The sequence below is a fragment of the Sinocyclocheilus grahami genome, unplaced genomic scaffold, assembly GCF_001515645.1.
Source record: "Sinocyclocheilus grahami isolate Dianchi unplaced genomic scaffold, SAMN03320097.WGS_v1.1 scaffold306.1, whole genome shotgun sequence".
Lineage (NCBI taxonomy): Eukaryota > Metazoa > Chordata > Actinopteri > Cypriniformes > Cyprinidae > Sinocyclocheilus > Sinocyclocheilus grahami.
The window spans coordinates 729,272-756,370 of record NW_015505485.1 but is presented as its reverse complement, the minus strand read 5'-3'; the positions used below and the strand labels follow the sequence as shown (position 1 = coordinate 756,370).

General features: G+C 36.6%; 3 protein-coding genes across 6 annotated transcripts in view; 1 reads left to right on the top strand and 2 right to left on the bottom strand.

The window, feature by feature from the left end:
- The first annotated feature begins 935 nt into the window (after positions 1-935).
- LOC107601482 (UBX domain-containing protein 1-like) lies at positions 936-7,340 on the top strand. Its single transcript, XM_016293668.1, has 10 exons — positions 936-1,027; positions 1,576-1,638; positions 1,719-1,772; positions 1,944-2,056; positions 2,177-2,252; positions 2,362-2,553; positions 3,172-3,223; positions 4,090-4,212; positions 4,407-4,584; positions 7,023-7,340. Exons 2-10 carry the CDS (start codon positions 1,580-1,582, stop codon positions 7,061-7,063), a joined length of 888 nt encoding a protein of 295 aa, XP_016149154.1. The 5' UTR covers positions 936-1,027; positions 1,576-1,579; the 3' UTR covers positions 7,064-7,340.
- A 559-nt stretch (positions 7,341-7,899) lies between these two features.
- Positions 7,900-14,947, bottom strand: LOC107601513 (pre-mRNA-processing factor 39-like). 2 transcript variants are annotated; one of them, XM_016293735.1, is made up of 10 exons: positions 14,753-14,947; positions 13,031-13,214; positions 12,833-12,937; positions 12,417-12,635; positions 11,232-11,358; positions 10,828-11,099; positions 9,041-9,225; positions 8,780-8,851; positions 8,527-8,695; positions 7,900-8,374 (listed from the first exon to the last, which is right to left on the bottom strand). In XM_016293735.1, exons 1-10 carry the CDS (start codon positions 14,938-14,940, stop codon positions 8,300-8,302), a joined length of 1,596 nt encoding a protein of 531 aa, XP_016149221.1. In that variant the 5' UTR covers positions 14,941-14,947; the 3' UTR covers positions 7,900-8,299. The 2 variants fall into 2 exon arrangements, with proteins under 2 accessions (XP_016149221.1, XP_016149222.1); XM_016293736.1 differs by having other exon boundaries at positions 7,900-8,371.
- Positions 14,948-22,263: 7,316 nt separating this feature from the next.
- LOC107601512 (neutral alpha-glucosidase AB-like) overlaps positions 22,264-27,099 on the bottom strand; it is a 28,841-nt gene continuing 24,005 nt past the window's right edge. For all 3 annotated transcript variants that reach the window (XM_016293733.1, XM_016293732.1, XM_016293734.1), the window contains 11 exons: positions 25,626-25,766; positions 25,359-25,455; positions 25,146-25,247; positions 24,628-24,871; positions 24,459-24,523; positions 24,289-24,365; positions 23,938-24,012; positions 23,735-23,848; positions 23,492-23,604; positions 23,300-23,400; positions 22,264-23,173 (listed from right to left, as the gene is read on the bottom strand). In XM_016293733.1, coding sequence (XP_016149219.1) covers positions 23,067-23,173; positions 23,300-23,400; positions 23,492-23,604; positions 23,735-23,848; positions 23,938-24,012; positions 24,289-24,365; positions 24,459-24,523; positions 24,628-24,871; positions 25,146-25,247; positions 25,359-25,455; positions 25,626-25,766 — 1,236 coding nt within the window. In that variant the 3' untranslated portion in view covers positions 22,264-23,066. The remainder of the gene's footprint in view (positions 23,174-23,299; positions 23,401-23,491; positions 23,605-23,734; positions 23,849-23,937; positions 24,013-24,288; positions 24,366-24,458; positions 24,524-24,627; positions 24,872-25,145; positions 25,248-25,358; positions 25,456-25,625; positions 25,767-27,099) is intronic.

Sequence of the window (27,099 nt, the reverse complement as noted above, 5' to 3'; positions counted from 1 at the left end):
CTGAGTAACATCACGTCTTCACCTTAAACACCTCACAGAGTGAACATGGACATTGGACGCTTTGGATGGTTTTAGTCATGCATTGAGCAAATTATGCTAATAAATGTCCTTAATATTAAACCTGGCTGTTGTGCCATTTCAAAAGATATGGTAAATTGCAAATATGTACAGTACATCTTTTCTTTTTAGTCAAATATATATAATAGTGGATTCAGTCATCTCAATGGCAAAAAGTGTGTCCCGATTTACCTGAATTTACCCCTATTATACTGGTATATATAACTATAATATAGAGAATAATTGGTGTTATTCTAACAAGATTAAGGGTTGGGCATACTATGCTGAATAAAACCTTAAATATAATAAACAAACATCCAACAGGATTATGTGAGCACTGTGGAATGGAGGTTATTTGTGTTTGTCAAAAGTATAATAATGAATGAGAAACAATGAAGAATGAACTTAGAAAGATGGGAGTGGATAACCTAAAGCTTAAAAATATATTTACTTATGGACTAGAGAGTTTATTTTTGTATCTTAAGAGAACAGAACTGATTAAGAGAATTTAGAGGGGAAATTTTGAACTTTTCCTTCTTTTTTGGGGGGTCCTCTCATTATGAAAGGGTAAACGCTTGTCCACACTCCAATACAGTAGGTGGCGATAATGCATCTTAACAGTGGTGCTACCCACCATAAAACCAAAGAAGAAGAAGAAGAAGAAGAATTGGTGTTATTGTGTTTACTCTTTATTGTGTCCTTTCAGCCTTCCATAGTAGCTAATCATGTGGTAGAGCAGAGAAAGCGAATTGGATTTTTAAAAAAATCTATAACAGTTATTATAGCTCAATAATTCATGGCTGAACCGTGTACGTTTCACCCTCCAGACCAGTAGGGGGGGAACATGCACCTTTAACGTTGGTTTGCCAATCCGCCAAAAAAAAACTCGAGAGAAGAAGAAGAAGAAAGCGAATTGGTCGTTGCGGCTTTCCGTAGATGTGTGTGGCTCAACCCAGTGCTGGCAATAAATGTAAGTAGCTGTACAACGACATGCAGGGCTAATTAATAATGAAATTAAGTTTAAAAAAAATATATCGTTCCTGACATACAAAAGCGCTATTACTTTATAAAGAAAATTCTCAACCGCTCTCTAGAAGATACTAGTTATGCAAAAGAATAATTAGCTGTTGCTGGAGGCTGTTCAGTGTTAGCCTGCCAGCTAACTGAATCTTATCATGTATTTATTAGAATAAATATAGGCTGCTGCCACACTTATTTAAACTATTTAATGAGTCAGATTTGATTTGCGTAGTGGTTATATGATCTTGTCAATCAGAAGGCTAGAATGAATTAATCTTATTGTTTCGAGCCGCAGTCACTTTAGGATCTACCCAACTGTATGACTTTTTTGTATATTAAGTTATAAAACATTTATAAAAATCTTTAAGCGTCTTCAGAAAATGTCTTCAAAACTCTTTAACTTCAAGGAAGCTTTCTGAACGAGCAAGAGGGGTTTTATATTTATTTGTGATATAATGTCACTGCGTTGTTATAATGCAATATTAAACTTATTTTCAGCACAATGGCTGAGTGCACTACGTTTGATAGTCTGCTGGAAATGGGCTTTGACAGAAACCGAGCGTAAGTCATGATTTTTCTACAGAGACACTGATGTTACACACTGATCCAGTACTTTCACTCACCCTGTGATTGTTTTGTAGGGAGAAGGCAGTAGCACATACTGGAAACCAAGGCATTGAGAGCGCGATGGACTGGTGAGTCCTCATTTAAAAATAATAATAAATTACAACTCAAGCTGATAGCCAGTGATCACTATACATTTTCATCGTATGGAAAAGAGCAATAATGTACCATTTAAATAATAATAATTTTATAAATAAAAATAACTTTTTGGAAGTTGAATTTACAATTCTGTAACCGTACAGGTTAATGGAGCATGAGAATGATCCAGATATAGATGAGCCTTATGTTCCGCCTGCTGGAGATACTCTCGGCACAACAGAAGAACAGAGCCAGTCTCCCACAGAACCTTCTGAATGTATGTTCTTCTGATGCTCCTCACTCTCAATTTCACAAAAACACTGCTCATCGTTTCATCACCCAACACAAAATGTTACTTTCTCTTTCATGTTTGTCTTTAACCAAAACAATAAAACAGCCACTGACGTTGCTGAACAAGAGGGAGATCCTAAAAATCCTATGTCAGAGGAAGAAAGGAAGGATCAAGTAAAACGGTTTGTGCTTTCTACAGCTGACCTTAAAATGTATTAACATAAAAAGCACACATTTAAAAGCTGATGCATAGTATTGCTCCCCCCCCCCCCCTCCCCCCCCCCCCCCCAGACTGGAGGAGTTGATGAAGATAAGACAGGAGGAGAGGAGAGAGAGAGAGCGAAAGGAGGAAATAGAAAGAGAAAAGCAGAGGAGGAAACAGGGCCAAGAGCTGCTGCATGTTAAACAGAAGCTTCAAGACGACGAAATGAAGAAGCTAGCGGATCATCGCAGGAGAGAGAAGATGGAGGACAAGCTTGCCAAGTAAGAGGAACACGGATGCATTGCTTGTTTAACTTTGATCAAGCACTTTCAGTGACGTTTTAACTTGAATTCAGTGGTTCTCAATATTTTGTGATTTACTGAATAAGGATTACATTAAAGCATTTAGTCAATGTTTTTATCCAAAGCGACTTAAAAAAGAGGAACCATGCAGTTCATCAAAGAACCAACAATAGTCATTGTACACAATACCGGGTTTGTTAGGCAACTAGATTAGGAAGCAAGCTAGAGAAGAGGAGAAATGCAAAGATTTACTCCAATTCTCTACCTGATAAAATAATTTAGAGCTTGGCATAACTATAAAAATGTATTTTCATTATAAAAATGCCCATGGAGTTAAGAGTTTTATTCATTTAACATTACATTTCTGGGTCTAGAAATTATTCTTTTGAAATTAAAAAAGTTGGGATTTTTTAAAGTAATTGGTTCTTCATAGGACAAAAAATAAATAAACAAGAAATACCTTTTCTTTCCTTTTTTGGCTTATTTTAATGCTCATTTTATGTCATTCTATATAAACAATATTTGATATCTTATTGTAAGTCATTTTGGGGCCTCCTAGTTGAGAACCACTAGTAATAACCTTTGATCCTTTCTCAGGCAGCGAGTTAAAGAAAAGATTGCACGAGACAGAGAGGAGAGGGCACGAAAGGTATTAATGCTTTTAATTCAATTCAAGTTTATTTGTATAGCGCTTTTCACGATACAAATCGTTGCAAAGCAGCTTCACAGAAAATGAAAGTTTCTACATTACATTTAGGAGTAGCTTATCAGTGGTGACTATGTCGAGGTGATGTCCATATGGCAGAAATGTACAAAAATGTTAGTTAATGACATGTATTCAAAGAAATGGTGAACACAATTAAAAGCAATGATTGTATGTTGTTATCAAACTTATAAGAAAATTTGGTAGGTTTGTATGTTGGTTCAGGGTTGGCGTCATCTGAGGTCCTCTGAGGGGTTGGCATCATCTCTTCTCAGGTGTTCGGTCATCTCAGATATTCGTAAGGGTTGGATCCAGACTGAAGTTTGTGTAATTCCTAGTTACCTCGGGATTCCCTTCCCGTGGCAGAAACAGAGAAGCAAATAGAGAAAAATTAGCGTAGCTGCTGTTCAAACCAAGCAAAAAATGAGAATGTGCATTTGATCAGATATAACTTGAGTACAAGTTATGAGATACATTACGTGAATGCTTGGCTCAAAAGACAAGTTGCTGTCTAATATAACACCCAAGTTTTTGACTGTTGAGTAAGTAACAGTACATCCCTCTAGTCTAGATGCAAATTGTAATCCAAGAGATTCTGTGTACTGTTTTTTTGGTCCAATAAATAATATCTCTTTTTATCTGAATTTAATAGGAGAAAATTATTGGTCATCCAATCTTGAAAATTTTTAACGCACTCTGTTAGCTTAGATAATTAAGAAGTTTTTACTTTGCCCAGTTCACATTACTATTATATCTTATGTGCCTACTAGTATATCAAGAATATAAATAATAAATAACAAAAACCTCTGCAGTTTGGAGGTGGTTCATCAAGCACGGGTTTGTCATCTCACCCCTCTGAAGCCCCTCTGCAGTGTCCACCTGAGAACCAAGAGGCTTCTCCTCCTAAGAAAGACTACGATGACTGTCGGATACAGGTACTGCCACAAAATGATGCCACCTTTCACTCTTAACGGATTAGTCAGTGTTCAAGTAGTCCTTCGATTCCAGAATGATGTTGAATTGAGCAGATGGAAAAGATTTAAAATTGGACTTTAAGGTATTTAAAGATGAATGATTCCATAAATGTATATACATTTTTTTAAACAACTCACCCTACTTTGGTCATTAGGTGCGTCTTCTAGATGGATCCACCTTGAGCACGGTCTTCAAGGCTCAGGAACCTCTGGCTGCTGTAAGAGTCTATGTTCAGATGAATGGGGCAAACGGACAGGATTTCAACCTCATTACCCCATATCCCAGACGTGTGTACACAGATCTAGACATGGAAAAACCCCTGTGTGAGCTGGGTGAGACAACTTATCCCTCTTGCATTCTTGGGTCACTAGACTGAACAATTTTACGTTTTGAAATTTAAAAAATCTTCAGCGGAAATTGGAATGGCATGAAATCTGTTGACTTATATTTCACCTGCTATGTGAACACACAAAATTGAGGGCAGGATTCGAACATGCTAAATGGTCAATAAAAAAAACGATTCTCTTCCCCCCCATGAATTGGTGCAACTGTAACTGTAAAAGTTTCAGAATTTGTGAAATAAATGTAATAATTCAGTCAATGTAAAACTCCACAAGAGTGAAGGGGAGGAACTAAAAAAATAAAAATAAACCCCACTCACACACGCATACCTATGAACTGGTGTCTGTAACAGTAACAAAAAAATAGACGTTCATTTAAAGGGGTCATATGACGTTGCTAAAAAGAACATTATTTTGTGTATTTGATGTAATGTGTTTATGTGGTTTAAGGTAAAAAAAAAACATTATTTTCCACATACTGTACATTATTGTTTCTCCTCTATGCCCTGCCTTTCTGAAACGCGTCGATTTTTACAAAGCTCATCGTTCTAAAAAAGCGAGGTGTGATATGATTGGCCAGCTATCCAGTGCGTTGTGATTGGCCGAATAGCTCAAGCGTGTGACGGAAATGTTACGCCCCTTACCATACTGTGATGCCCTGTCAGGCCGGAGCAATGATTCAAAAACATGAAAACCCATTATAAACGAGGCATTTGTTGCATCCAGTGGGGACATAATTACTGATTATAATGACTTATACTGTCTTTTTACGCGTTGCGTTACATCGCGGCGCGTAAACGTAAAACCATGTCTGCATTTGTGTTCGAAGAAATGACAAACAACAAGTGCTACTCTACACGGTCGGAAACGGTCCTCCATAAAATGCGCTGCACACATCTGAATATTTGGGTTGAACTGTTCTGGAACAGTGTTGTAAATACAACTTAACCACTGATTTCTAGTCGTGTCAATTTTTGGAAGGCCAAACAAAGTAGTTTCGCTTTCACAATGAAACACAGCGTCACACACGGCGGCCTTGAGTTAGCAGAGGCCTGGGGCTAGAGTGAGGAACGGCTGGAGGTCTAGAGCGAGCGGCGGCGGCGGCCTAGAATGAGCAGAGGCCGGGGGCTAGAGTGAGAAATGGCCGGCGGCTAGAGTGAGCGGAGGCCGGCGGATTCAAACCACATGTGACGACCCCGGGCTGGACTCCGCTTCGTCCACGGTGAAAGCCGATCCGGCGATCCACAGCGCAAAGTTGAAGTATTTCCTCAGCGATCAGCACGGATCAGCTCTAGGCATGATGAAGCAGATATCGTCCTCTTTTGGAAGGCCAAACTAAGTAGTTTCACTTTCACAACGAAGCACACAGCGCCTTCACGACATGGCAGCGGCAACAAAAATACTACAGCGAGAATAAAAGTTACGCCGCCTTTCTTTGCGTGAACATTTGGGCGGCGTTATGCAAATCTTCCCAGATAGTGACATAGGTGTGTGGGGGCATTAGAACGAGCCGTTTTTGGTAGGTGTGGCTGACTCTTAACTTTTATAAAGAATATCTCTTTGGATTTGAGACTTTAGTCTTTGCAACTTTACAGATCTTCTTTATGCACCAAGAGCTTGTAACACTCCGAAGAGAAAGGAAAAATTTAAATTGCATCATATGACCCCTTTAAAAATGTTTTCATAAAGCCTTATGATTGAATGAATTGCATTTTTTAAATTAAATTCTGAATCAAAAAATGGGTAACAAAATGCTTTGTGTTCTCTTTCTAACACAATGTTCAGGATTGACTGTAATCATAATGCAAAAACTAACACTTCAAATCACTATTTCTAACAAAAAATATCTAAAACTTGACAAAAGTAGTCTTTGAGATTTTAAATGTATATTAAAATCTTCCATCTAATAAAAATATGTCTAAAAACAACTAGGCAATTCACAAGCTGCTCTATAGAGAGCTATACTGGAACCTAGTGGTTACACCATGACCTTACATGTTTTTACTTTTTCTTATAACCAGATGGCGCTAATCTGAAAAAAAATACAGTATATATTTTTAAAATATGCAAAAAAAAAGATTTTGTATTGTTTTCAATGGGGGAAAAATGTATAATTGCAGAAATATTAATTAGTACCATAAAATTCTCTCAAAATGCAAAATAAAAAATATTAAACAAAAATATATTACTTTGATTTTACTGAAGAAAAAAAAGTTACATGTCAGGTGTCCAGTCACTTTTGACTAAGGAACATGAGTGTGGTTCACAAATAAGGACCACGCAAGGGTTAAATAAGGTTGATATTGATTAGTGATATAGAACTAAAATGATCAGTTCTTTGTCTCTTGAGGAATTAACCTTAGCTTTTTTATCTTCAGACTTAAGTGCTTAACATCTGGCATTTATGGATCTTTTGTTTTACTTGACAGGTTTGGTGCCTTCTGCCGTCCTTGTCGTCACCAAGAAATGAAGCGAAACAATTATAGAAACAAGCTGTTCTTCCAGACGTCAATGCAAGTTCATAAGGATTTCTCTATGGAGACTATGAATCAGTGGACTGCAATTTCTTCACTTAAAGCGCCAAACATGCAATGCAGTGAATTGATCAATAATTTAATTAAACGTAAACCTGTTGATATTGCTTAATAAAGGGTCACGTGAGTTTTCACAATGATGAACATTGAGAAGGTGGTGTTACCTTTCTGTTTTGCCACATGGAAAAAAGACATTTTCAACAATAAAATGTATCTTACTCATCTTAGTTTTATGATTTGAATTTTATATTGGCTTTGGAAGTAAAGGCAAAATCTGTAATTAAAGCAGAAGCTTCTAAATATTGCATATACAGTGACTTTTAGCTCTTAAAATAGTCAATATCAAGAATTGTGCTATACCAAATTGTAATATTCATGTTTGAAAAAGGGTTTAAAAATCTTTAAAAAACACATCAGTGATTATCTGAATTGAATATCAGAATTGGACAATCATAGCAAATTACCTTTACTATTTAAAGCAGTGGTTCCTAACCTTTTGATAAATGCACACAGATTGTTTATATACACATTAATAATACACTTAATATTAGTTATATATTAATAATATTTTAATATAAAAAAGTAAGGCCCCTGGCTGAGAACCACAGATGTGAAACATTAAAAACACTTTTTTTTTAAATGGAAAAAATATATAAAATACAAGATGACAATGAAAGTCTCTTTCATCTATGAAAAGTCAATTAAGTAAAAACTACATTTATTACAACATATCTGAATTTTAAAAAACATGTTTTGTATGCATTATATTTTATTAAACTTATAAGATGGTGACTGCACAGAATAAACCTAAATTTAAACATTTTAAAATAATTGGTACAAAATGGTCAACAGAAAAATGTTCACAATACATTTCAGGAAGTCAATAAATTTGACAATTCACAGATAAATTACTTCAAAACCAAGCATGAACAGGTATATATCTATATCTATATCTATCTACAAATGCATTTTAGGTTGTAAGGTGGCACTTAGTACCAAAAATTCAGGGAAAGAGGATAACATCTTTTAAAAACATCATAATAGATTTGTACATTTATCCCTCACGCTTTTGACACTGGCTCAAGTTACGCACTGCTGTGGCTTTTGGAGGATTGAGGATATATGAGTGGCTCACATGAAGCAGCACCCCAGACCTCCATCTTTGAAGGGATTTAACTGGTAGGGTAGTACTGATTGTACTGGTTCCATGGGTTTTGGTAGCTGCCATACCCTCCATACTGTTGCTGCTGAGACACAGGGACAATATTTGTATACAATACACATTTTAAATCATGATGCACTGAATCATGAGTTTAATCTTTTAAAGCTTTAATTGCCTCCTACTGGGTAAATGCAGTGCTTTAACAATATACGTTAATGTGCTCATTCAATCCTTTACCTGGTACCAGCTGCCATAGCTCCCGTATGATCCACTCATGTCTCCGCCCATCATAGAGGGAGGTGGTGTTGTCATGGGAACGTGAGGCATTGTGGGTGGAGCCGTCTGTGGTGCCGTCAAGGCAGATGCATCATCCATTTTGCTCATCTTTTCTGGATCATCATTATCGCTTAAGGAAAAACGCAAGCACACTTTCAAAAAGCATTCACAACTGAATGTAAAATGGAGATCCCTGTGTGTTTTTTGAGCTCACCTATTCTCTGCTTGTCTCTTTGCATCATGTTCCTTCAGCAGCTTCTGGTGCTCCTCATACATGCTCAACACACTGATAACATACAAGAAAAACATTAAGAAACATTTAAGTAAACCTAGTAATGCTGAATCGACACAGGGAAAAATAGAATGTAGTGAATAAAAATTATAACAATAATAATACATTTGTAATTTATCATAATAAACATGTTTCATCACTTGTGCTGAAGCTACTTCCACAATGATCTGAATTAATTCTGACCTCTGTACTGTGCTCCCAAAGTCCTCAGCAAATTGCAGGCCACGTTGTGAGAAAAGGATTTTGGTTTTTGGGGAGAGAGGAGCAGCAAGAGCTTTGGCCACACACTGTAGAATCCCACCTCCATTAGTCTGCAGGTCACCTGACATCTCCAGCTCCAGAAGGTTCTGATACAATCTACCATTATCCTGAGGATCCGAATCCCAGAGTCATGAAATATTGGTATTGTGGTGCAATGTATTGTGATAATTTTCAGTAATACCATTCAAAAGGGGTCATTATAATTTTTTTGAATGTTTTTGAAAGAAGTGTCTCACGCTCACCAAGACTGCTTTTACTTAATCAAAGATACAGTAAAAACAGTAATATTGTAAAATTTTATTAAAATATAAAATAACTTTTCTTTATATATATTTTAAAATGTAATTTATTCCTGTGATGGCAAAGCTGAATTTTCAGCAGCCATTAGTCCAGTTCTCAGTGTCACTTGATCCTTCAGAAATCATTTCTTATTATTATTATTGTTGTTGTTGAAAACAGTTATGCTGCTTAATATTTTTGTGGAAACAGTGATTATTTCATGAATAAAGAACAGCATTTATTTGAAACAGAAATGTTTTGTAACATTATAAATGTCTTTACTGTCACTTTTGATCAATTAATGCATCCCTGCTAAATAAAAGTATTCTTTTTTTTATCTTACTGACGCCAAACTTTTGAATGGTAGTGTTTATCAACGGCTTTTGGAGGATTGAGGATGTGTGAGTGGATCACATGAAGCAGCATCCCAGACCTCTGTTTTTGAAGGGACTTAGCTGGGAGGGTAGTATTGATTGTACTGGTTCCACGGGTTCTGGTAGCTGCCATACCCTTCATACTGTTGCTGCTGAGACACAGGGACAATATTTGTATATAATACACATTTTAAATCAAGATGCATTGCATTTAATCTTTTAAAGCTTTAATTGCCTCCTGCTGGGTAAATGCAGTGCTTTAACAATATACGTTAATGTGCTCATTCAATCCTTTACCTGGTACCAGCTGCCATAGCTCCCGTATGATCCACTCATGTCTCCGCCCATCATAGAGGGAGGTGGTGTTGTCATGGGAACGTGAGGCATTGTGGGTGGAGCCGTCTGTGTGATAATTTATGTGATATTTTTACACACATAAATAGCTTACAAAATGCATATAAACCGATCAATAGCTGCTTTTCCACTGTCGAGCCAGTGCTTTCAATGGGCCGGGGGGGCTGGGTTCACGCTGCGTTTCCACCGTTGGGCCAGAAGCTCCGCAGTGCTTCAATAAAACCCGCCCTTTACACACCTCTCTGGAACAACGTCACGCAACCTCATCATTTCACCAACAAAGAGAAGGCTTATCAGAAAACTAATCAGAAATAAATCACTGGAACAAGCGAGATCACAAAACGAACATGATAAAAGTGGCCATTTGTTTGCATTTTTTGTCGTTAAAGCATCTACGTTTGACCAGTTTTACAATAATAAGTGATACATTGATCATAATTGATCAAAATTAGTCACACAGAGGGAGCTCCTGAACAAAAACTGTTATGCTGCTTAATATTTTTGTGGAAACAGTGATTATTTCATGAATAAAGAACAGCATTTATTTGAAACAGAAATGTTTTGTAACATTATAAATGTCTTTACTGTCACTTTTGATCAATTAATGCATCCCTGCTAAATAAAAGTATTCTTTTTTTTATCTTACTGACGCCAAACTTTTGAATGGTAGTGTTTATCAAATGTCAAACGCTGGTGTTTTACCGGACTCAGCTCTATGGCTTCCTGAAGAACAGTGCGGGCCCTGGCAGGGTTCTTGCACAGCTTGTGAAGAAAGCGAGCCAGTTTGATGGAGTAGAAGGCATGGAGTGGGGGACTGTCTTTACTCTGCTCCACCGTCTCCTTCAGCAGTGCCTCCGCCACATCCAAACGTCCTGCTCTCCGCTCCAGACCTACTCTCCTCAGACGCACCGCAGCCAAACCAGGCACTGTCATCTCAAGTGATTCTAGAATATGCTGTGCCTCTGATATAATACCTATGGGAAGGAAAAGAAACAAAATGTGAGAATCTAATGTACACTTCCAGCAGTAGCTAAACCACATTTCTATGAAATATGTTTCATATCTTAGGCTAGTCTATTTTTTCTATGCTAAACTTACTGTCTCACCATGTTTTTCCTCAAACGAGGCCCACTGAAGGTGGATGCTGTGTTTGTACGGAAGATGGATTTCACAAGCTCTGCGGTACACATTACGCACCTCCTCCAGCCCGTGTGGTGCCAGGTAATGCACATACTGTAACACACATAAATAGCTTACAAAATGCATATAAACCGATCAATAGCTGCTTTTCCACTGTCGAGCCAGTGCTTTCAATGGGCCGGGGGGGCTGGGTTCACGCTGCGTTTCCACCGTTGGGCCAGAAGCTCCGCAGCGCTTCAATAAAACCCGCCCTTTACACACCTCTCTGGAACAACGTCACGCAACCTCATCATTTCACCAACAAAGAGAAGGCTTATCAGAAAACTAATCAGAAATAAATCACTGGAACAAGCGAGATCACAAAACGAACATGATAAAAGTGGCCATTTGTTTGCATTTTTTGTCGTTAAAGCATCTACGTTTGACCAGTTTTACAATAATAAGTGATACATTGATCATAATTGATCAAAATTAGTCACACAGAGGGAGCTCCTGAACAAAAACTATGATTATGATATATTTTATGACATGCGTGGAGCTAAATATGAACATCAGACAGTCAGGTATAAAGAGACTATACTTACTGACAGATAAAATATGTAACTTAATAAATACATGATTGTGATAGCCTATATGATTTGTCTGCTTTCTTCAAGCGGTCATATTTACCATGTTTACTATGGTAATGGCTAGCGTGCATAGTCTTTTGCATCACATATAAATATTTCTGCCTTGTATGATGATCATAATCCACATCGGATCTCAAACAGAAGTTATTTCAAACACTCGCTGCTGTCTGAAATTGAGTTTTGAGCTAAAATTATTTTAAAAGTCTTTAATGCTGGTGTTATAGCTGTTAACTATATGAAATGATCCGCGGCGCTAGCACTCTCCAGACTTGGAGAAACTCTGCCTTTGTTCATGACCACTCCTCAAGCCCGAGCTGGCCTGCTTTGGCCTAAGGTCCTTTTGGCCTAAAACCCTGGCTGTTGGCCCCTAGGAAGCCCCGACGAGGCACAGTCAAACCCCGGAAGTGACAGTGGAAACGCGACTAGCACCGGCACGCACTAGCACACCCGTTTTGACCCGACAGTGGAAACGCAGCTATTGTGATCTTTAAGAACAGGTTGTTGGATCTCCCTTCTACTTACTTTATTCCAGAATTCCTCATAGAGTGCACAAGCAATGAGACAGCGTTCAAACAGAATCAGTACTCTCTTGTGCCCAGCTACACACTCTTGTTTTGAGCCTTCATAGCCTTCCAAAGGCGCCGCTGTTTCTGCTTCTGAAATCTCCCAGTCCAGATAGCTCTGCCAGGCTTTCAGCTGGGCTCTATCCAGAGGCTTCACATGGAAATAAGGTCTTTTAATCTGGGAAAAAAGGAGAGAAGGAATCAAGCAACAGGAAGGTGAATTGACAGAAAAACTTCATACACAATCCATACACATTTGAAGTATGAGTTAGCAAGATTTTCAAGTCTGGTTAGTCAGTTATTTTTTTTATAGAAAACATAAGTGTTTCCTGATGCACTATGAAGCATCTTTCTGAGAAACAGTTCAGAACATACAGCATCCTCAAAGTTCCATCTCTTCCTGACTTCTGCTTCATTTTGTTGGTACACTTCCTCTCTGTTGACCAGCAGAAGCTCCTGCATCTTCTGCACAGCTTCTTCCTGCATAAAAATATATTAACGATTAAATTGATCATCTCTAGAATATCACACCAGTTGAAGAAAACTTCTATTACAGATGAAAAAGTGAGTTACCGAGTCCTTGCCATTGTCTGCAGGCTCTTCCTCCCCTGGTGGTCTCTCTTCTTCCTCAGCGCAGATATCAGATCTCTCTTTTTTGGCTTGAATCTGGCTCGGTTTGTACTCATTCCTCACCTTACTGTACTCCTCAGGGGACAGGACGTCCTGAGGTGGGTGGGAGGTTAGGTGAGTTTTCAGTCTGAGAGAAGAGACAGAAATTCAGAGAGCATCAGCCTTGTTCAACGTAAGGGTCATCATGATTTTTATGGACTCTGAAAGCAAAATAATTTTTGTGATATTTTGGTGATCTGGATTTGAAGTGTTTAACTGCAAGTGTTTGACAGTTTACCAATTAGGCTTTTGTTGATGCATTCAGCTGCATCTAAATATAAAGGGGGAAAGAGATCACAGAATATGAGCTTGAGAAGAAATGGTAAAAAAAAATTCTCACAAATCCATGCGTGTGTGTTTGTGGTATGTGGATTGTAGGGATGCACCAATATGAAAATTTTGGCCGATACCGATAACCGATTATTCTTTATTTTTGAAAGCCGATAACCGATATGTTGGCCGATAAATCTATATCCAAATTGTTATATACTTTTTGAGAGCCTGATTACAAAAAAGGTCTCATCATTAAAAGCCACATCCCAAACACCAACATAAGCAGCCTAGTTTGAACGGTGTACGTTTTAAAAATATTTTTACTCTCCCATTACCAAATTTAGTCATAAAAAAGTCTTACAAATAAATAAAATAATGCATAAATAATGCAAACAAGTCACTGGACATCATTACACATGTAAAGAATCAAAATGAATGCGCCATAGATCAATAAAACGGAATAGCCTCTGCACGGACAATAATTAAATGATTTTAATTACTAAACCATACTGTTGATGAAAATAATAAGAGAACAATACAAGTGGTTGTTGTTATTAATAATATATCAATGATTTTGAAAAAGTAACAAATTAATACCACTGTTTTAAATAGCAGCCGTTGAGCTGCACGTGCTGAAGCTGAAGAGCTGAATGAACACGGTAAACTGAAGCGTTTTGCTGGCAGCTTATTTAACTCAAGGAAATGCATCCTGAGATTAATATTAATACAACATAAACATAATATTACAACTTATATATGAAATGACAAATGACGCAGTTATTGCATGCTATAGTCAGAATGTGTGATCCTGTTGTGGATGCGCTCTTCCCATAACAACGCGCTGAAACACGGCAACTAAACCCAAAGAATTCACAACGTTTTATTATAATAATGTTCTCATTAGAATGTTATATACACGACATTCCCAATCATAGTTATTAATGTTGTGCACTGCTGTTTGGGCTGCGTGTGCTGAGCTAAAGATGATCACCGGTAAACTGAAGCGCTCTTTTTAACTTAACCAAACGCATTCTATATGAGATAAATCAGATATACATCAAATAAACACAATATTACAACATACAATTGCACAAAAGGCTGCAAACGAACAGCGCGCATCTGAAGTGTCTCTGAAGGAAATAATGCATTATTTATCGGCTTTAAGATATCGGCCAAATTTTCTTATCAGGCCGATACCGATAACAGAAAAAATGAGCATTTATCGGCCGATACCGATATGGTGGCCGATATATCGTGCATCCCTAGTGGATTGTGTGCCTCAAATCTGAGGAGTTGTGCGAGGAACAAAATTATGTTATCACATATAACATATGATTCATGAGCATAGAGTACTTTTCATAATGTGTGTTGTAGAGCTGTGTGGGGACCCTCAGTACTCGGTCGTAGACGTCAGTCGTGAACTTCAGGTTGCCCTGCTCCTTCTCCCACTCGGCGTACAGATCCCACAGCCTGTCTGAATGGAAGTCCCAGCCAGCGGCTGCAAATGCCTCCTCAAACACACTAAGGAGAGGACAGGACATTACTTTTCATGCTGTGTTGTTTTTTTTTTATGTTTTATTGCTGCAAAGCATGGTAATAAGTTCCCATGAAATCAAATTTGACCACTCTTATTTTTTATTAAATACTGCAATGTTTATTTTAAATAACTTATCCATGTATATATTAATTTTTTAATATATACATGGACATTAACAAAACATTAACATCCCCGCCCCCTTGCACAGCTTTTTTCTGATGACATGTGACCTCAAGCAACCAAGTCACTCACATGAGAATGCAGCAATTAGCACATGACAATGATCTAATCAATTCCAGATGGACAAAATAAGTCCCCCCCCCTGTATTTTTTCTTGTTTAAAAAGCCATTTCACTTGGATAAACGTCACACAACAGGGATAAAAAAAAAAAGATGATCACAATTTCCTTTAGATAAGCTTTACCTAAAGGCTGGAATACACTCACAACTTTTCAAATTTGAACAGATTGTAAAACACTAGGCATCATTTATTTGCCAACCTGTAAATGATTACAGAGGAAAACTGGGCATCCTACACTAAATGATTGAGGATAACCGACTACCAGACTTTCAGGTTGTTCTGAACACAACAAACTAATGCAGAAACATGACAAATGAAAACAATGTGTGTTCTAAAATTGATTTAAAAATATCAAGCACGTTTGATATTCTCTGGCTCTGACAGGACGAATACATAGTCTGAAGCAAAAAAAAAGGCCCATTATACACTACGTGATTTCCTATGAAATCTGTCAACTCAAATCTGAAGACTGTTCTAAATTTCGGCAACTAGTGTCAACTTGCACAGTCTGTTAACTGGGCCAAAAATCCGAGCAACAATTGTGCAGTGTATTCCAGCCTTAATTGTCCATCTTCGCTGTAAATGTTAAGGATAATAACTAGGGATGCACCGATAGGATTTTTTGGGGCCGATACCGATTTTAACAAACACTTATTGGTCGATTCCGATACCGATATTTGTCACTTCCTCTCTTATTTGAAATTTTGGCATCAAAATAGATAGTATTTTGATCATGTTTTAAATCAGCAAAGTTCAAAAACACCTGCATTAAATTATACTAGCAGTTTTATTGCTGCATCATCGAATAATTTCTAATGAACATGGATTGGATCCATTTAACATTCAGTTTTTTGGAGTGAAAAAGGATGCAATAAACTTAATAAAACATCAGTCAAGTTTTGGTCATTCAGATGAGGTCCGCTACACTTATTAAAGTTACAAAAGTTATTTAGTTAAGAATAGTGTGCGATCTTTTGTCTTTTGTTATTTGATTAGCATTAAAGTGCACACAGCAACACTAGGATTATGCAGCAGACATTATACAGCTCAGTGCCTTTACGCAGTTAATTAAACCATCGGTTTGTTATATCGGTCTTTTTCCTTATATAGCCAATATGCCGATGGTTGTAAATTGAGGAAAAATCGGCCGATAAATATCGGCGGGCGATACATCGGTGCATCCCTAATAATAACATTTACAAGAATAACATGTTAAGGAGAACACTTGCCGAATTTTGCCAGACAGAGCTTTGAGAAAGACGCAACTAATGTTACTCAAACTCTGCTCATATACTATCACCATGTCATCTCCTGCATCTCTCTCTTGGCTTGTAAAAATAAGTCTAGTCTACGGAGCTATATGGGTAATGAAAGCACGCAGTTCTTCTAATTTAAAGTTTGCCAGTTTATTAAGCACCCCCCGAAAAGTCATGAGATCTGTATATATTTGTTTACTGTTAGTTGTAATAAGTGTTTTGTGTAATTCGCTGTATGTTGACGATAATGCAACTGAGAGAGAGAGAGTTTAATGTGCACTTTCCCGTGCTATGTTTTGTTTAGCCCTTATGGTGATTTTTTTTGGAGTGAAAAAGGATGCAATAAACTTAATAAAACATCAGTCAAGTTTTGGTCATTCAGATGAGGTCCGCTACACTTATTAAAGTTACAAAAGTTATTTAGTTAAGAATAGTGTGCGATCTTTTGTCTTTTGTTATTTGATTAGCATTAAAGTGCACACAGCAACGCTAGGATTATGCAGCAGACATTATACAGCTCAGTGCCTTTACGCAGTTAATTAAACCATCGGTTTGTTATATCGGTCTTTTTCCTTATATAGCCAATATGCTGATGGTTGTAAATTGAGGAAAAATCGGCCGATAAATATCGGCGGGCGATACATCGGTGCATCCCTAATAATAACATTTACAAGAATAACATGTTAAGGAGAACACTTGCCGAATTTGTTGAATTTTGCCAGACAGAGCTTTGAGAAAGACGCAACTAATGTTACTCAAACTCTGCTCATATACTATCACCATGTCATCTCCTGCATCTCTCTCTTGGCTTGTAAAAATAACTAGGTAACGTTTAAAGGGAAACCTGAAGGGTTTGTGAGTTCCGCGTTGTTGCCCAGGTCCTCTGTGCTTTCCGCCGCCATTATTGACCACACAACAAATGACGCATATAATGTGCGACCCTTGCTCTTTCATTTTACTGTCGCAGTAGATTTTTTTTTTTTTGTCGCAGTAGAATGTCGATAGCAAGGTCTGTATCGTCGTCATACCACTGCCATAATGTTTGTTTCGTAAATTGGGTGGTATCCGCTTCCTTCTCAAATGTGACTTTGCTTTATCCAAACTTCCAGTGAAGCTATCAGCATTCCACCAACAAGTCTTATTATGCTGGAAATTGGCACACACACACAATTTTACACCCCACAATACTCCTATATGGAATAACAAATATATTCTTCACAGAAACAAATCCCTGTTTTATGAGGACTGGGTAAATATGTTTCTTGGAATGTTTTGTTATATGATTTGTCTGGAGCTTATTATGATTCTATTGTGTTGAGCCTTCCATACCAGAATTTTTGTTGTATACTAATTAATGCCAGTTTGTTGTATTCAGATTTTGTACTTAATAAAAAAAATAAAAAAAAAACACTGCCATAATGCAAGATTTAAATTTTTTTTTTTTTTTTAAATTAAAAAACAAAAAAACACTGCCATAATGCATTATTGTTTATCTTTTTTATGTTAATGGTTGTATTTTGAAAATATAATATCGTTTAATTCTATTTGGATGAAGTTTATCAATGAAGACACTTCTAATATATTTGTTGTTACATTTATGATCTCTAATAAACAATTGACCCAGACAAGGAGATGGGAGAGAGAATGTCACAGAGTAATGTGAAAGAATCCCTTTTACTAATAATACCATGTTTTTTGGTATGGCATTTACAACATTGTAAATCTCTTTAGGATGACATACAAATCCATGTTTTAAAGTAAGTTCATTAGAAAAGTGAGGAAAGGATGGAGGGGTTTTCAGAAATCTTTTAGAAAGTATTTAGCAACTTCAAAAAGGTTGTTAACCAAGTAATGTTGTGAACAATCTTTCTTAAGCACACCAAACTTAATTTGTTTATATTCAAGGGGATTTACACATGTAATTATACATGACATTTTACTGCACAATTGAGTCCAAAACAACTTTGAGTATTACAATTAAAAAATATATGTTCAGTGGTTTCAATATCAATTTCACAGAATTGACAAGAGTTTTCTCCAATATCAAATTTTGATTTGAGAAATTCTTTAGATGGGTATATGACATTTATTATTTTAAAATGAAGTTCTTTCACTTTAGGGAGACTTGGAAAGGTAAGATAACTCATTCTCATTTCCTTCACCTCTTTGGGGTTAAAATCTTTGAAAACATAATATCGTTTAATTCTATTTGGATGAACACTTCTAATATATTTGTTGTTACATTTATGATCTCTAATAAACAATTGACCCAGACAAGGAGATTGGAGAGAGAATGTCACAGAGTAATGTGAAAGAATCCCTTTTACTAATAATACCATGTTTTTTGGTATGGCATTTACAACATTGTAAATCTCTTTAGGATGACATACAAATCCATGTTTTAAAGAAAAATCATTGTAATTGAGAACATTACCATAGTTGTCCATCATGTCCAATAGGGAATTTTTTTTTATATTGAAACCAGTTTTCATAAAATAAAGATTTGTTATGGTGCAAAATAAAACGATTGTTCCAAATACAAGTTTTGTGTGGACTAAAGTTGTGAGAAAATGCTAATTTCCAACACAGGAGAACTTTACAGCGCAAATTCTATCAGTTGCAGTTCTGGCGCCTCCGTCTCTGTACAAAGCGACACACATTCACATCAAATGTTAACTCAGCGGTAGTTACACTCACGGGACACTACACTTATTCGCAATCACAAAAGTACATTATTTACATGTGCTTTAAAGCCTTGCCGGTTAAACATTTCATTTGCGTGCTGTTCTGAGCGCGTACACCTAAAGCACAAGCAAGCTAAAAAGCCTGTCAAACAGCGCCTGATTAACGTTACTGGAAGTTGTCTTTCGCATCTGGTTGCGCTAGCCTAATACTGTCAAAAACACACACGGTTTACATATAAACACAGCTGGTTATGTCTAAAGTGAAAGTAAACAGTTGAGAGGAAAAGTGCTTGTAAATAGATGTGTGCACAGCAGACAATAGTAAAACATGCTGCCACTTGTCATTAAAGGGATAGTTCACCCAAAAATGTTAATTCTGTCATTATTTACTCACGAGTTGTCCCAAACCTGTATTAATTTCTTTCTTGTGCTGAACACAAAAGAAATTCTGAAGAATGTGGGTAACCAAACAGTTACTGGTCCCCATTGGCTTTAATGCTAGAGGGAAAAATACTGTGAAAGTGACTGGGGACCTGCAGCTGTTTGGTTACCCACATTCTTCAAAATAACATTAATGTTCAACAGAAGAAAGAAACTCATTCAGGTTTAAAACAACTTGAACGAACCAAGTAATGTTGTGAACAATCTTTCTTAAGCACACCAAACTTAATTTGTTTATATTCAAGGGGATTTACACATGTAATTATACATGACATTTTACTGCACAATTGAGTCCAAAACAACTTTGAGTATTACAATTAAAAAATATATGTTCAGTGGTTTCAATATCAATTTCACAGAATTGACAAGAGTTTTCTCCAATATCAAATTTTGATTTGAGAAATTCTTTAGATGGGTATATGACATTTATTATTTTAAAATGAAGTTCTTTCACTTTAGGGAGACTTGGAAAGGTAAGATAACTCATTCTCATTTCCTTCACCTCTTTGGGGTTAAAATCTTTGAAAACATAATATCGTTTAATTCTATTTGGATGAACACTTCTAATATATTTGTTGTTACATTTATGATCTCTAATAAACAATTGACCCAGACAAGGAGATTGGAGAGAGAATGTCACAGAGTAATGTGAAAGAATCCCTTTTACTAATAATACCATGTTTTTTGGTATGGCATTTACAACATTGTAAATCTCTTTAGGATGACATACAAATCCATGTTTTAAAGAAAAATCATTGTAATTGAGAACATTACCATAGTTGTCCATCATGTCCAATAGGGAATTTTTTTTTATATTGAAACCAGTTTTCATAAAATAAAGATTTGTTATGGTGCAAAATAAAACGATTGTTCCAAATACAAGTTTTGTGTGGACTAAAGTTGTGAGAAAATGCTAATTTCCAACACAGGAGAACTTTACAGCGCAAATTCTATCAGTTGCAGTTCTGGCGCCTCCGTCTCTGTACAAAGCGACACACATTCACATCAAATGTTAACTCAGCGGTAGTTACACTCACGGGACACTACACTTATTCGCAATCACAAAAGTACATTATTTACATGTGCTTTAAAGCCTTGCCGGTTAAACATTTCATTTGCGTGCTGTTCTGAGCGCGTACACCTAAAGCACAAGCAAGCTAAAAAGCCTGTCAAACAGCGCCTGATTAACGTTACTGGAAGTTGTCTTTCGCATCTGGTTGCGCTAGCCTAATACTGTCAAAAACACACACGGTTTACATATAAACACAGCTGGTTATGTCTAAAGTGAAAGTAAACAGTTGAGAGGAAAAGTGCTTGTAAATAGATGTGCACAGCAGACAATAGTAAAACATGCTGCCACTTGTCATTAAAGGGATAGTTCACCCAAAATTTTTAATTCTGTCATTATTTACTCACGAGTTGTCCCAAACCTGTATTAATTTCTTTCTTGTGCTGAACACAAAAGAAATTCTGAAGAATGTGGGTAACCAAACAGTTACTGGTCCCCATTGGCTTTAATGCTAGAGGGAAAAATACTGTGAAAGTGACTGGGGACCTGCAGCTGTTTGGTTACCCACATTCTTCAAAATAACATTAATGTTCAACAGAAGAAAGAAACTCATTCAGGTTTAAAACAACTTGAACGTGAGTAAATTAAAATAATTTTTGTTGCGAACTATCCCTTTAATGTTATTAAAACAACAAAACAAAGAGAAAAAGCACACACTGCTGTTGAATGAAGTCATAGAGTCTGAACTAATAGTTGTTTTAATACGAATCAGTGAATAATTGATGTATATTGTGTATAAAGCGTTTTATTTTGATATTTGTTCATTCAAATTCTTGAAAGCTACTGCTAAATACACCTACCTGAAAAATAAAGCACTGTTTGTTTTATTTGTATATTATGTGTATTGGTAATATGTACCTTTGTTTTTATTTTTTAATAGCAAAGATTTTTGTGTTGAGCTACCTTATGTCAAACTTAAAAACATTAGCCATTAAGTTCATAAAATGATACCTTAATTTTAGCTTTTCAATTGAGTGGAAGTGACCATGATTAATAATTTAAAAAAATTCAATAGTCTGGCGCCACTTTTGTTTATACAAAACGTCAAACTATTTTGTAGTTCTATGAATATAAAAAAAGGCACAATCTATTTCAGTATTATTGCTTAATACCATTTAATCTCAAGCAGGTAATTTTAAATGGAATAAGCAACTATCATCAATTTCTTTAGGTATAACTTACTTTTCAAATCGAAACGTTAATTTAATATTTTCCATGAATGTGCTGCCATAGAGATGAGGGAAGACAAACAAATGCAGTTGGGAATGTACAGTAATTTTTATTACCATCTCATTTGAACACTCAATCAGAACTGTAGACATTACCTTTTGCCTCACATTTTCAGAGATTTCAGGGTCACCCTCAAAAATGGAATGAAACAAGTGGAAAATCAGCAACACAGAGCAGTAATGTGAGATGGTCAAACGGGAATGTACACAAAGCCCTCCTTCATGAGCGGCCCTGCTTAAAACATTTACTTCAGTCATTTTGACGAGATCAATAATTTTATAGTGGATGACAAAATTAACTCCACAAACCATCTTCAGGCTGGAATAATTATAAGTGCCTGAAACGGTCTGCTTTGCGGGCACAAAACATAAATCACCATACCCACACCAAAAACAGCATATTCAAGTGCTCTAGAAAACAAAAATGTAAGCAATAAGACAAAATAAACATAGATTTAGTGGGTTATTCCCCCATAAAACAATCCAAACCCAAGATCCCCCATCAAATTAACTAAACAGGCCATAAGCAAATAGAGCTTATTTGTAGTCTCCAATGAAGAATTTACTTTTTCAAAACTGAACTCTAAAACCCCTGATATGATCATAGTTAAACCATTTTCTAGAGCTTTAACATTTTAACAATCTAATAGGAAAAATAGCTTTGATCTGTGAACCTGTTGTGTTGTCTTATCTTTGAAAAGGAGCAAATCTATTTGTTAAAAGACCAATTCACTTCAGTAATGACTGGGATTTCACTGTGCTCTGAGAGTTTAAATACAATTAACACTCTCATTTGCTGCCCTGAAATGATTTAAAGCCACTGTATGATTCAGTTAATCTGATTTTAATACTACTTTTCACTACACGAAATTAAAAACAAAGCTTTTGACATTTCAACAACATTACTACATTTATAATGGAAAGCATTTACTGTCTGACCCTGCCAGTTGGATCCATTTCTTTTTAGCACTGAGAAATCTCTGACCCAGTGCACCACTTGTTCACTTTTGAATTGTTGAATTTGTAAGTGCTCAATGTATTTATGAATTAAGAGTGAAATTTTCAAATGATGAAATTTTCAAGTGATTTTTTTTTGTTTTTTTGATCTCATGTCATCTGGCCCCAGCCGCTATAGAGATCCAGCTGTGAGCTACTGCAGCAGCAGGGTCCAGTCGTCCCCAGCATTCATCCCAGGTTTACGGAGGGTTAGCACTGACATGGAAGAATCAAACTCAAAGTCCACGGGGGTTTCTTTGCCTGTTTGAGAGAGTATGAGAAGATTAGCATGCCATATAATCTCAGACATTGAGGTCATTTTCATTGTAATATAAGATAGTATTTTCTCTTATTACAATGTTCAGGAGAACTGAATAAATATCTTACCATCCATTTTAAGAACCACCTTGCTGGGTTTGCTGGCACCCAGAATGATAACTTTTTCAATCCATGATGAGGTTAAGAAATTACAGTCTGGGCACAGGTTGCTGAGATAAAGGAAAGTATTTTTTATAGAATTGAACCCAAAAATGTTCAGACAATGATGCAGATAAGTAAAGGACAGATTAATATAAATACCTGGAGGTGAGAGCATTATTGGCAAAAGTGAGGCTCCGGTGAATAAATTCTTTCTTTGCATCATAGTTAAAACTATGGCCATCATCAATATAGAGCTTGCCTTCAGCAAATTTCTAAAAAGTGTGGAAAAAAAGAGAAAGAAAGAGAGAGATAGAAAGAAGAAAAGTTATGTTACTCTTTTTTTTCCAATTAAATTCAATTATACAATGTTTAATTAGTCAACAGAAAGAACTAGCTCTTTACCTTAGGGCTAAGGGCCACATACAAGGTGTATGGGTCATTTTCCATACAGGCAGATGACCTTCGAACTCTGTCCTTCCGAGGGATGATAGAGCCACCACGCTGGAACACCGGGATCTAAAACAGAAATTAACACCATTTTAAATTATGAGGTGGATATAAAACTCAAGTAAACATGTTTTTCTTGAACAAGGAAAGACTCTTACAGAGCTAAGAGTGACTGGGATGTAGAGATTCTGTGCGCCATTGTGTTTTTGAAAGGTGTGGACATCATACCAAACCTAAATATGAAAAAAGGAAAACAGGATGAAGCATCATGCTGAAAATGTGAGTAAATGAACATGAGTTAATCTAATGTACCATTCAACATATTATATACATTTCCATTAATTGTAACGTTTAAGCCCCCAGGATAAGCAAAGTTTTGGCATGAACAACAAAGCTGGTGGTAGAAAATATTATTGGCATAAATATGCTCATTCTAGCTAGCATTTTATCAGCATTTCCTGAAAGAGAGAGATTTTGATTTCATGCAGTATTTAAGTTTACAGTATCACCTCTCCAGCTCCAGGCAGATAGGCTGTGACCCCACGAGACCCTTCCTCAGTGACTGGGTGAACCAACAAATCGCTTCCTAAACAACAAAAAACAGAATACATTATAAATTTGATTGATTTATTTATTTTTTACTAAAAACTTTACGTTTATTTATTTTTTTATCTCTCACCAATTAGGAATTCATCATCAATGGTGAAAGTTGCTGTGTCCTTGGGATAATCAACCCAAAGAGGTCTGAGACAAGAAAGAAAAAACTGAGTTATGACTTCACAAACAATCTAGTCTGCATGAAATAATGAACAATATCATAAGCAAGCATTCACAGGGACCTCGCTCACCTCATGACTGGCATTCCGGTCCTATATGCTTGGAAGAACAGCTGGTACCAGTATGGCAGAAGAGCATAACGCTGGCGGATTACCTCCCGGATGAGTGCTGTGTTCTCTGGGCCAAAGAGCCAGGGTTCCCTACGTGTGGTGTCTAGATGAGCATGAGCGCGGAAGAATGGCTGATACGCACCTGTCTGATACCAGCGAACCAGAAGCTCAGTGCTAGGATTCTTAAAAAAGCCACCTATATCAGCTGTATGCAAGACGAGAGATAAATGATTAGCATGATTTCAAAATATAAAATACACTGCCTTACTGTATCATTCATATAGTAGACTGTTCAAATTATACACATCCTCTGTCCATTGTGTGTTTGCTATTAAATATTTTTCCTAATTTGACAGTTACTAATAAAACTGCAATACTTATTCTAAAATGTTAGAAGACATTTCCCCCTAAAATCAGCGAAGAAATAAAAGTTTGTTTGGGCCTAGTTATTACAACTGAGTAAACAGATAAATACTGACCTCCACAAAATGAGACGCCCACAAGCCCAAGACTGAGACACATGGGAATAGAAATCTTGAGATGGCCCCACTCAGCTGCATTATCACCAGTCCAAACAGCACCTGATGAAAATATACAAACCCAAATGTTTCTTTCACGCAACATGTACAATAAAATGATTACGATGTCTCAAACTTTAAGTTCAGTGTGTGAAAACAACCACGTGAATTCACCAAATCTCTGAGAACCAGCAAAAAAGGCTCTGGTCAGCACGAAAGGCCTTTCAACTCCACCAGATCGTTGAATCTGACCTTCGGCGGTGGCCATTTGCTACAAAATAGTACAAAGAGGAAATCAAGTAAAAGAGAATATTTAATTTGGAAGAATATTTAATGCAGGTGGTAGAGTATAAAATATTTGTAACAATGTTATTGATGTTTGTCCCTTCTCTTCTGTTGGTTATAAAATATTCCATATTTGACTATACATCAGTTCCTCACCACATAAAGTCCATAAATATTGTGAATCTCTCTGTGCTCCCACTTTCCATGAAGTGCATCTTTGTGCATAGTGACCTCTGGCCCATTGAACACAGATGGCTCGTTCATGTCATTCCAAGTAAAGAGATTCTCCATCGAACCCTGAAAAGCAACATGTAAAATTGTAACAATGGGATTTGTTTGACCATTTTCACTTTTAACACTGTGTCATAACCACATGTGATGTGTCAACATTTCCAAATATAAAGAAATTCTGTTCACACTGAATGCAAAACTGCTGCGCAGCAAATTAGAAGCGGAACTTTGGACCATTAAGATTTCAGTGGAATGGAAATCAATGTCTGACACAATGTCCTTCACAGTCTTCTGCAGTCTGGTGCACAGATGAGTAACTTCATTTGCGCGTATTTTACATTGAACTTATTCTTGAACTCTGATTTTGTGAGCGCAAGCACTTCACACTCTTTTGGACCAGTCATATGTAGAAGGGAAATGCATCATAAAACATAAAAGCATCACCACATCCTGCCCAGGTGAGAAGAGGTGAAAAACAGAGGTAGAGCTACAACATCTGCTTTGATAATTTATTTGCAACTCCTAGAACATTAGAACACAAAGGAAATCAGCAGTGGTGGAAAGAGTACTGGAAAAATATACTCAAGTAAAAGTACCATTACCTTCCAAAAAATGTAGTGTGAGTAGAGTAAAAGTACTTGTCCAAAAAACTACTTGAGTAAGAGTAAAAGAGTAGCCTATTTAAAAGTACTCATGAGTATTGAGTAGTGAGTACTGAGCTGTGGATTCTACCCCCTCATAATAAACGCTGTACACCGCAATTTATAGATTTTAAAAACGTTGTACATTCTGTAATTCACATTATCTTGTTTGTCATAAAGAATGAAGAATATCTTTCATCCAGCAGTTTTAATTTTGACTGCCAACTCTTTAAAATACATTAAAAAAGCACGGAAACAGTATTCAGTTGAAGAAAAGATGAAAGTTATTCTCAGTACAATCATCCCCATTTAAATCATAAAGTTTGAAAAAAAATAGATTTAAAATCGTGTAAGGCCACTGAGACAGCATATGCTGTTGTTGCACATAAAATATTAAAGGGGTCATATGATACGATTAAAATTTTTCCTTTCTCTTTGGAGTGTTACAAGCTCTTGGTGCATAAAGAAGATCTGTAAAGTTGCAAAGACTAAAGTCTCAAATCCAAAGAGATATTCTTTATAAAAGTTAAGAGTCAACCACGCCTACCTAAAACATCTCGTTCTAACACGCCCCCACATGTCTACGTCACTATGTGGGAAGATTTGCATAACGCCGCCCAAATGTTCACGCTGTAGTATTGCTGTTGCCGCCGCCATGTCGTGAAGGCACTGTGTGATTCGTGATTCGAAACTACTTTGTTTGGTCTTCCAAAAGAGGACGATATCTGCTTCGTCATGCCTGGAGCTGATCCGTGCTG

Excerpts from the sequence above, each read along its gene's own strand:
- LOC107601482 (XM_016293668.1), top strand. The coding sequence starts at position 1,580 with ATGGCTGAGTGCACTACGTTTGATAGTCTGCTGGAAATGGGCTTTGAC. Across the intron at positions 3,224-4,089 it reads GAGAGGAGAGGGCACGAAAG|TTTGGAGGTGGTTCATCAAG; the intron begins GTATTAATGCTT and ends AAACCTCTGCAG. Across the intron at positions 4,585-7,022 it reads AAAACCCCTGTGTGAGCTGG|GTTTGGTGCCTTCTGCCGTC; the intron begins GTGAGACAACTT and ends TTTACTTGACAG.
- LOC107601513 (XM_016293735.1), bottom strand. The coding sequence starts at position 14,940 with ATGTCCTGTCCTCTCCTTAGTGTGTTTGAGGAGGCATTTGCAGCCGCT. Across the intron at positions 11,359-12,416 it reads ATGAGGAATTCTGGAATAAA|TATGTGCATTACCTGGCACC; the intron begins GTAAGTAGAAGG and ends TGTGTGTTACAG. Across the intron at positions 8,375-8,526 it reads GCTATGGCAGCTGGTACCAG|CAGCAACAGTATGGAGGGTA; the intron begins GTAAAGGATTGA and ends CCTGTGTCTCAG.